Source organism: Cebus imitator, unplaced genomic scaffold, assembly GCF_001604975.1.
Source record: "Cebus imitator isolate Cc_AM_T3 unplaced genomic scaffold, Cebus_imitator-1.0 Scaffold197, whole genome shotgun sequence".
Lineage (NCBI taxonomy): Eukaryota > Metazoa > Chordata > Mammalia > Primates > Cebidae > Cebus > Cebus imitator.
In genome coordinates, this window is record NW_016107512.1 from 518,634 (window position 1) to 529,420 (window position 10,787).

The window sequence follows — 10,787 nt, forward strand, 5'->3', positions numbered from 1 at the left end:
AGACAAATGGAATCCTGTGCTGAACCTGAACCTTCCAAAAAACAACCTACAATCTGTGACCATCACAAGATGTGCCCTGATGGCAGCTGAAGTTTCATTCAGATGGGCACTTTCCTTTTCCTTATCCCTGCCTAGTTTCCTTTTGTTCCTTGAGTCCACGCAGAATTCCATTCTCTGATCAGCAGACAAATTTAAGCTAAAGTATTGCCTCTGTTCTGTAAAGTTCTGTACAAAGTTCCTAAGCTTCTCCAGGGGGTGATCTTTGTTCTTGTCCTGAGAAATAACAATGCTGTTTTAACAAACATTTGAAATAAATACTGCACACAAAGACAGTCATTTTATTCTTTTAATAAGAAACTTTTGCTTACAAAAACAAAGTGTAAAAAGTTAAGATTTACAAAAATCATAAAAACATGATTTATATTTCACACTTGAGAGACAAAAACAAGCCCCAAACATGGATTTTAATGGAGGTGGTTTGCTTCATTTTAAAAGGAAAAAAAAAGGAAACTAACCATACATTGATGTTAACATAGCATGAAATTTATTCTTGAAGAATTTATATTGTTGAGCAATATTAGGGGAAGAAGCCATTTGGTGTTGCATAGCATTTTAGTGCACCAGGTGGGTTTTCCAGGCACCAGGGAGGCATTGTTGCTGGAAAAGTGAGGTTTGGTGGCAGAAAGAGGGCAGTGATGTGTGTGGGGGGGAGCACAGTGAAGTAATCCTGGGCAGTGGGCACTAAAGTGACACTGCTGAGGAAGCTGCTGCCTTCAGAAGGAAATAAATGTTTTGTGACCCTAAAATTCATGGTAGTGCTACTGTCCAGGGTTTGGGGGCTCTTTGGAAATGGAATATGTATGGAACTGGCATGTATAAACTCATGTAGCCACAGAAAGAGGTGGATAGAAACAGGTCCCCCATGGCAATATTTTTTTCTGGTCAGTTTACTAGGCATTAAGAAAAACAGTGCTTTCATGTGCCAAGTCTCCTATGGAACTAGTATGGGATTAAAGGACATTAATTGGAAAGGAGGCAGTATATATGGACCACAGTGGCCTGTTAAGACTGACAGATGTCTCTAGCAGTTTGTTCACTACTAAATATAAACAGGACAAAATAGTCTTTCTTGACCTTGCCAGCATAAATATTAAGAAAATTACTTGAGAATTAGATTTTTAAAGTATGTATATTTTAAAAAGCACCATTCTCTTGTATAAATCAGCTAGATCTTACCTGATAGATGAAGCTAAGACCATTTGAGTCTACACTGGGTAGACTCTGAGAGATTTATATCTTATTGGGTATTAAGATGAAGAAAGGTCACATGAAAGCAAAGCTTAGCTTTGAAGCCATCACCTCCCAAATGGTGACAAAGGAGGAATCTTTTAAGCCATAGTATAGATGCTAAACCTATTTAGACCTGCATCAAACTACTTGCTAAGACAAGAAATACCAGTACGTCCTGTTTTTTTTTATAGGAATGAAATGTAGATCCTTAAAGTCTGCTACCTAATCTAATGACTGTGAACAGTTTATTTGATAAAAACTTCCAAAATTGAAAATCAAAATCCAGCAAGAGTTACGGCAGCTTCCAAAAGCATAATTAAAATTTCATTCAAAATTTACTGTTTTGACTTCAAGTAAGTGTTTACTGCTGGTTGGGTTTTAAAGCCATAATGATGGTTTGAGTAAGATTTCATTTATTTTTTCTCTTTTTAAAAAAAAATTTATACAATTTTGAAAAAATGTATACTATATCCCTATCTGAGTAGGCCCCCAGCCTGATTTGGAAAGGCCCAAGTTAACATATGGAATATGATAAAGGTAGTGAAAAACAATGGGGTACACAGTCTGCTTTGAAAAGCAGCCATTTGATGAACAGTCACAAATACAAAGAATTTGGACATTACAACAAAATTGCAGAACTTGCTGGTAAGAATAATTTGCATTCACAGACAAGAGATATGAAATGCTTTTTAAAAGTCTGTGATACCAGATGTCCTTTAAACACTACACAGACCCATTTGCCACTTCAAATGATAAGAAGAAATCCTTTCCCTTAATCTTCAATTCCATGCAAACCATAATCGAGTACAAGGCACCAAATTTTATGAATTGTATAAAATTAGTTCACAAAGCTTTATCAGTAAGTAAAACAAACTCCATTTATCCCTCCCAGCCCACCCACCCAACTCCCACCCCCCACCCGCCATCCCCAACCAAGTGTTCATTCTGCACTACTGTCAACATCTCTAGGGCTTATGCTGGGGCATGCCCCACTGCCAGCCAATCCACCTCATTGGTTCTTCCCTTGTACTTGGATGGAGCTGTAAGCATAGCCAGAGTAGCAAACTCATACAATCATTGACTCTAGAAGCCTTGCCATTAAAAACAAAAATAAACTCTGCTATTGAGTCCATAGGACACATTAACACTTCTACAGTTTCCAATTTTATTCATAACATTTTAAGAAACATCTGGAAATTCTTTACAGTGTAGCACTGCCCCCCAGCCCTGCCCCGTAACTCCAAGATTGAGGGGCTGGATCAAAGCTGGCAAGAGCTCCATCCACCATGTAATAAGAGCTTCAGTTCCTGACTACCAAGGCCATTCCTAATTATTTTTACACTAGCATGGATGTTCGTCTTAGAGGCAACCACAAATATGAGGGTCAGGCTAGATTGAGGTAAAAAAAAAATCCTTTTTGAGGGCCTAGGTGCACTCATCTTGGCTGGCTACAGCAGCAAGTAAACATGCCAGCCAACTGACTACAAAGGGTTCCTGGAACAAGACTCTTAACTACTTGCCCTGGGAGAGAAGTGGGCCCATTAAAGGTTCGGTTAGGAGACCTTGGGTTTGATTTGGCAGCATCTAGTCAGCTTTTACCTGGTTCCTCTTTTCTTCTCTTTAGAATGATTCAATTTAATTTAAGATGCAACTGAGACATTCATCTATACCCAATATGTAAATAAATTAAAGGCAAAGGGACATTTCCCTCACAATAGCCATTGGCTTATGCAGCAGGGAATTCTTCTTTAATAGAAATCTCCTTAATACTAACTTCTTAAGTGTCTAGTGCTGCTGCCTCTGGGTACCTGAGGTGTCTGTAACTGCAGTGCGCACCTTTCGCAAATGTGTAGCTCAGTGGAGACTCTGATGTTAGTTTCTTTTATTACTTTGATATATATGTGCTCAGCTAAGTTAAGCACTTACTTCACAAAGTCCTTAATCTGCTTAATAAATCCTTATAATATTTGGTATAAAACTTTTTAAAAATTAAATTGGAAGATCTTTGAATTTTCCATTAAATGTTTATTAATAATTATCCCCACTGGACAGCCTGAGGGGTAAAGTAGATGCTCTATTAGTTCTTCTCTATCTCGTAAGTTCTCTTTTTCTAGAATAATAAATATAGGATTCAATGAAAGATGAGGCACGATTCATAGTTTCCTTTCCTTTTTACTCTCCTTGGTGTTTTTGAGTTAATGGGCTTTTCTATTGCCACAAAAAATCATTACTAATCATACTGACTTAAAACTGTGGATCTTGAGAGTACAGCTTCACATCAGAGCCTCTGGCAGCATGGACAGTGTTGACACTTTAAAACAGTGTCCAGGAGAGGGTGAGCCCAGGCAAAGCTTATACAAAGAAGCCTGCAGTAGAAATATAAACCAAATAGCATAAAAAAATGCCATACGCTATCGCTTCCAAATAAAAGCTAAATATTACAGAAACCTCACAGTGTTGGAAAAAGCAAGTTTAATTTAAAATATAGCCACTCCTTCCCTATCAGGGTGAGCCATTTTTTTGTCTGAATTTCCTCCATGTCTCAGTGCTGCCTGGCAGGGCCTATGGGAGAGTTCATTTCAAAATTTTGAGGTCAACAGCAAATGCTACAGATCTATGCGGGAAATGTGGCTCATCAACATTGCTAAAGCTATAACCCTCATTCTTTAGCCTTGCTTTCCCCACTTTCCACCCTTCCCCAAACTCTCTTCCACATCTACTCCCTTCAAGTGACAACTGTACTTCTACCTGAATTCAAACATGAATATGATATACTCAGTCAAAAGATGAGCATTCATAGTGACAGGTTGAGTGAGGCTTACTGCAGCAACCATAGCAACAAAAGTTCAGCAAATCTAAGTGAAGAACTAAGAATGAAGTGGTGCCTGATGGGGACAAGGATTTTTATCTGGGCAATTTCATTCTGTTTAGAAACTGACCCAATTTAAAAAGGAAGGTGCATTTTACTAGCACTGGGAGAAAGGACAGGGCACTCTTGCTTTTTTCTCTGATGGACTGAGTATAGCGGGTAAAGCAACAGTAGGGACTATCAAGATTTGGAAGGAAACAGGCCAAGACCATCAGCAATAAACTCTTCAGATATGTAGGGGGTGGATTCCTAAGCAGTTACCATACCCTAGAAAACCAAAAGCTCCCAAACCCTGTGGACATGAATGTTCCGGCTCTCCAGGAACATGAAAGACGTTGCAGGCTAAGAAGCCACAAGCTGCACTGAAGTGAGAACAGGTGACAGGCATTCAATAAGCCCTGGAGCACCGGCTATCTCTGCCTACCCTCAACTGAGTTCTGAGAAAACCTAAGAACCAGTTTAAGCCAAACCATGTGCTTGCCTTAGACCTGAACCAGGGCTCTGCTACAGAACTGCGATAGCCAGGAGTGCCCTTTGGCTCAGCATGCAACATGTGCTAGTCTATTGCTTCTTTATATAAACTGCCCCTTCTTTAGAATGAAGGGATATTCACACCAGTCTCAGAAGTATAGAATGATTAAATGACAGTGGCAGGCAGGGAGGGTATGACATATGAAAACCATCCCATTTTGCATGGGGAAATTTGTTCCATGCATCTCACTCCACTCTTCAGCTGCTATCCCCTGAAAAGGAATTTTGTTTTAAACCCTTGAGGGTTACTTCCTTTGTGGGAATAAACCCTTTAGACTTCATCTCCCATCTTGGAGCCAATCCCATCCAGCAAGCTGCTAGCCCAGGGCCCCTCCTCACGTGCTCTGTCCAGGGCTGCTCACATCCAGAGGGTTCTTCTGATGCTGCAAGGAGGTCCTGATTAGCAGGGGAATCACATAATGGAGAGAAAACATGGCTGCTCTCCTGTGTGGATATGATCAATTTACTCCCCCTCTTCTCCACCCAGATCCCTCTATATTCAGAAGCAACTGATGAAATGATCTTCATAGAAGTTACTTCTTTTGATTTGTTTTTATGAAAGGAGGGAATTCCCAAATTCAATGAAAAGAGACTACAAAATTTATGATAGGACATGAATCACCTGGCACCTTCTACTCTAGACTCAGTGAGGCAAACCTAGTCATCTGTTCCTGCAGTAGCCTTATTTCCTATAAGAGGAAAGATGTATGGACACCAATAGTTTAAAAGCAAGCCAGTCTTTGATACATGCCTCCCATTTCAGGAAAATGTCTGTGGTCTGCCTTCATCGTTGTTGCTGGACTGCACCTGAGATTGGAGATGGGTTTCTGAGATTCTTGCATTGCCCTGCACTGTTCTTTGAGTGTAAAAAAGGATGTAGGCCTGGGTTTTGCATACTTCCTCGACACTGCATACATTCAGCTTTGAGTCATTGCAGTGGACCCAAAAACCTAGGAAACCAACGGAGAAAAGGAGAAATGACTACTCAATTCATATTTCTAGTCAGCAGGCAAAATCAGGAAATGAAGAAAGGAACAGAGCAGTTCTGAATAGAGCCAACCCTCCATTATTGGTGGTGGGAAAGGGACAAGTATATGAAACCAACAGACTTCTCTATATCCACTGGCTTTAACACCACCAAACCCCACCACAATACTGCTTATCAGCTGACTGCCGTTTTTATATTTGTTTTATTCAGGCTTTTTCATTGTCCATAAGGGCGTTCTAGAAAGATAGCTGCAACACTGCAGGCTAAGCAATGGGGAGACGAGGAAGACAAGGAGGAGGAGAGGAGAAATGGATATAGAGGAGAGTCATAAAGGAAAATTTAGAAGGAATAAAAAAGTATTTGTTCACAGGCTCTGGATGCCCCAAGGGCTGTGCAGTTCAGCAACAGTGAACAGCTGAAAACACATCTGCAGCCCATCGGTCAGTACAGTAGCTGGGAGACTCCACTCTGGAGGATGACAACTTAAAGCTCCTTTGGAGGGGCCCTTGCATCCCCATACTTCCCATGGCAGGGGAAGTAGTAAGAACAGTAAATGTCTCCAGCTTTATTATAAGCTGAGGCTAGTGAGATTCATACAATATCTCCTTGAGGTTACCCAGGTACTATTTCTGCATAACCAAGAAGGAAAACGGGGGTGTGCAGAATTAGCATTACCACAATAGTAATAATATCAATAACCAGCACTATTGATAATACTACAGTATCCTCCAATACTGACTGAATAAGCACTATGTGCTAGGTAACTGCTCTTTTTTTTTTTTTTTTTTTTTTTTTTTGGGGATGAATTGAATTGCCTTAATTTTTTTTTTTTAAAAAGAGTCAGGATCTCACTCTGTTGTCCAAGCTAGAATGCAGTGGTGAAATCGTAGCTCACTGCAGCTTCAAACTCCTGGGCTTGAGCAATTATCTCACTCCTGCCTCCCAAGTAGCTAGGACCACAGGTGCACACCATCATGCCTGGGTAATTTTTAAATTTTTTTAGAGATGGGGTCTCACTATGTTGCCCAGGCTAGTCTTGAACTCTTGGCCTCAAGCAGTCCTCCTGCCTCTGCCTCCCAAAGCAGAGGAATTACAGGCGTGAGCCATTGCACAGGGCCTAGGTGCTGTTCTAAGCACTTTTACGTGAGTTCCTTTTAATTCTTAGAACAACCATATGTTGTTACTTAGTGATATACCCAAAATTTGAATTCAACTTTCATAATTCTGTTTTTTTTTTTGACAGTAGAGTCTCGCTCTGTCACCCAGGCTGGAGTGCAGTAGCACAATCTTGGCTCACTGCAACCTTTGCCTTCCAGGTTCAAGCAATTATCCTGCCTCAGCCTCCTGAGTACCTGGGATTTCTGGTGCCTGCCACCACGCCCGGTTAATTTTTGTACTATGTTAGTAGAGACAGGGTTTTACCATGTTGGCCAGGCTGGTCTCAAACTCTTGACCTCTAGTGATCCACCCACCTCAGCCTCCCAAAGCGCTGAGATTACAGGTGTGAGCCACGGCGCCTGGCCCAACTTTCATAATTCTTTCCATTGGATTTAGATGTATGTAATTTCCCTCTAGGTAATCAATCCATGGGATGGAAATAAAAGGAAAACAGTAAAATGTGGAGAAATCAACCCCTTTCCGTGTCCCCCACCCCACAGAGTAAAGCGCACGCACCTCCCTCTGTGTTGTAGCAATAGGCTGTGTAGTGTCCTGAGCCAAACCCTTTCCCGTGATGCATGACCACTGCGGAGAGATCATAGGCAAAGGTCTCTTTGTCAAGAGAGGAGAGCATGTCCCTGCAGCAGTAAGGTTCCATGGTTAATACCTGGTCAAAGACGACATGGACCCCAATCTTCTCTCGATGATTACGGCCAGACCACCTAGAACATGGATATAAGCTTGTTACTAGTAAAAACTGGCATATACAATCATAGGTAGAGGCAGGTATTAATAAAACAGGAAACTGAGAAAATTTAACCTTCTGGCCTTGGTTTTCCATCAATAAAATGGTGATAATCAATGTTTACATTTATTTATTTTCAGACAGGGTCTCACTCTGTTGCCCAGGCTGGAGCGCAATGGTATGATCAAGGCTCACTGCAGCCTCAACCTTCCTGAGCTTAGGTGATCCTCCCACCTCAGCCTCCCAAGTAGGGGAGACTATAGGCGCACACTACCATGCCTGGCTAATTTTTGTATTTTTTATAGAGACAGGGTTTTACCATGTTGCCTAGGCTGGTCTCAAACTCCTGAGCTCAAGTGATCTGCCTACCTTGGCCTCCCAAAGTGCTAGGGTTACAGTCATGAGCTGCTGCACCTAGCCCATTTATTTGATACGAATGTTCCATGAAGGACTCTGAACCTAGAGATCCCTAAACAAGCAATTCAAGCAATAGTCTTTCTGTAGTATCCTGCTTGCCCTTCTTTTCCAGATTATTTTATACATCATCCTGAAGATGAATCTACATAAGTCCAAGCCAGGCTAGAAAATCTTTAAGCGCAGACACCCAGTGGAGGCTGGATAATTAATTACACAGGAGCATGAGAGCAAAAGCCCAGTCCTGCTGGGTTCCCACATCAATTTGTCTTAGCGGATGTGAATGATCTAATCTCCATGGAAAACACAAGGTCTCGAGCAAACAGGCTTCCCCTCCCAACACCAAAAAAGACATGCGCCCTCACCAAAGCCTTTGGAGCAGCTTTTCCCACAGCTCTCACCCAGCTGGGGACTCCAACAGCAAGCTCACCTGAATCTTTTAAGGTGCAGCCGGAGGACCTGAGGTAGTCTGTAGATCATTAACTGCTTTCTAGCTTCACTCAGAACAAGGGGTTTGGGATTGGATTTTCGTCGTTTGCCTATGTGGTTTGGGAAGGTAGGTATAAGACATAGGTTGTGAGGAGTCTTTTTCTAGCTATGGCAGAAACAGTGACTTGCCATTCCATATGCATTCTCCATATTTTTCAGTATCTGAAACTCAATTTTATTTGGGGCACAATGTGACCCTCTTTCTGCATTTCCCAGCTTCACATGCCTGCATAGTGTGGTCATAGAAGTTCTGGCTAAGATGAAAGGAATGACCATGTGGCACTCTGCTTAGACAGGACTGACTCAGTTGTAAGGTGCAGCCCTTTGGCCTGCCCGCTATCTGAAACTTCTGGAATTCCTCCTGGACCAAAAGGTAACTTTGAAGACAGAAATCTTGCAATAGGATAGTAAAACAGAAAGACAGAAATGGCTTGGGTCACTGATGACCATGCAGCCACCATGCTGGCCCTGAATCTCCTTCAGACTTGTTTTATGTAACAGAAGAATAAAATCTCTCATTTTAAGTCATTGTTATTTGGGTCAGCTGTTAGAAGCAATCCAATCTTTCAAACTTTTGCCATCAGCAACTTTGCATATGATGGAATATAATAGAATGTGCAGCAGCAAGCACATAGAGTAGAAGCGTATGTTAAGGCTCCATGTCTTCACAATGGCTTATAACTTCAATTATGATACCCCACAATACGATTTGAAAAAGCTTTTTGTTTGCACTAGGTAAGCCTAATTCTGCTTGCTGCTCACAACTAGTTGTGTGCTAATGGATAAGTTATTCAAAACTCTGAACCTCAGTTTCCTCACCAGTAAAATAGGGAATAATGCATATATTTCAGGCTTAGGAAAAAGATAAAAAAGGATAAGATTACTAAAGAATAGAGCATGTAAACACATCTTTTCTTTAGCATGATTTGCTTATAGCATATTCAAATATTTAGAATATGAACTTTGTTGGTTCTATGTTTTTATGCTGTGCCTAGTTTTTGAAACACATTTGCTGGATAAAAGCACACTGCTGGACATGTAAGGACAATGCTGACAGGTGGCTAAATTTATCAGCTCCAAAGCAGAACCAGTGATCAGTCTCTAATGTTGTTTCTAACTGGGGGGGAAATGCATTTCTTGAATTCCTGGCCTCAAGCAGTCCTCTCACCCTGGCCTCCCAAAGTATTGGGATTGTGGGTGTGAGCCCACTATGCCTAGCCTTGAGGAAATGCATTTCTAAACTTCAGCAAATAAACAGTGGAAATAAAGTTATCTTAGTTTCTATCAGAAGACTTCCCTGTAACCATTTACTGATGACTGTTTTGTTACATTAAATTGGTAAATGGATGAGAGTAGAAAATTAGTGGTTAGTGCAGTCTCTGCTAATTGTCTTGAGCTGTTAATATCATGGGCTCAGTGTTGGAAGAGCTGAGCATCTGATACCAAGTCCTGTCTCTACTACTCACGAAAAGTAGCAAATCACAGCCAGATGATATATTGCAGAGCTGTGACAGTAGGATGTGGAGGTATAGCTTCTTATAATAGACTGCATCAGAATGAGTGTGCCATAGGAGAAGCTTTTACCAGGGTGTGCAGTCACAACATGTGGGGGCATGAACAGATATATAATTCAAAGAGGGGCTTGGCGTTATTTTATATTCCAATTCACCATTTTTTTTGAAAATTACTGCAGCTCTGGCTAGGAACCCTGGCAGTGACTGCCACCCTCAGCAGAGGGAGTAAGTGAGCTAAGATGAAGACAATATAGCTAGGCTTTGTTTCCCTAAAATGAAATTCACAAAGAAAAAGAAATTACTGATTCAATTGAGATTGATCAGTTCTGTCTCCATTTGATTAAGCTGGCCAGGAAGACAGGTAGAAGACTGACAGTTTTGAAACTTCACGGGCAACAGATCAATGCATCTCATCCCTTCGCCATAGGTTTCCTTCTGTGGCATTATTTGCACTTGCCTAGAGAAATCCTAATAAATTGGCACATCTGACAACCAGAAGAACAATCCTTTCTTGTAAAAATAAACAAAAGTGTTTCTTGCCTAATCTATCATATCGAAAAATGGAATTAAAGCTGTTAATATTCTTTTGTTCCTTACAAGTAAAAGGCTTCATGAATCCCTATTAAAAAAAAAAAAATTACTCTAATGAAACAATTTGATTCACCTGACTCTGTATCTCAAAATGGAACAGAATAGGTGAGTCTACAGTTAACCAGGTATAAAATTTCAAATTTTGTTTTCAAATGGCAAAATGAAATCAAGCATAACTGTGTGTGTGTGTGTGTGTGT

The 10,787-nt window shown here is 40.9% G+C and overlaps 2 protein-coding genes across 10 annotated transcripts in view; one reads left to right on the plus strand and one right to left on the minus strand.

The window, feature by feature from the left end:
• PRICKLE4 (prickle planar cell polarity protein 4) overlaps positions 1-328 on the plus strand; it is a 7,736-nt gene extending 7,408 nt beyond the window's left edge. Inside the window, exon 8 of the mRNA XM_037745293.1 lies at positions 3-328. Within this exon, the coding sequence (XP_037601221.1) occupies positions 3-178 (176 nt within the window). The 3' untranslated portion in view covers positions 179-328. The remainder of the gene's footprint in view (positions 1-2) is intronic.
• A 5-nt stretch (positions 329-333) lies between these two features.
• USP49 (ubiquitin specific peptidase 49) overlaps positions 334-10,787 on the minus strand; it is a 105,250-nt gene continuing 94,796 nt past the window's right edge. For 7 of the 9 annotated variants that reach the window (XM_037745281.1, XM_037745282.1, XM_017547247.2 and 4 more), the window contains 3 exons: positions 8,426-8,534; positions 7,353-7,558; positions 334-5,640 (listed from right to left, as the gene is read on the minus strand). In XM_037745281.1, coding sequence (XP_037601209.1) covers positions 5,450-5,640; positions 7,353-7,558; positions 8,426-8,534 — 506 coding nt within the window. In that variant the 3' untranslated portion in view covers positions 334-5,449. Of the gene's footprint in view, positions 5,641-7,121; positions 7,559-8,425; positions 8,535-10,787 lie in introns of those variants that run through there. The other 2 variants (XM_037745286.1, XM_037745284.1) reach the window with 2 other exon arrangements.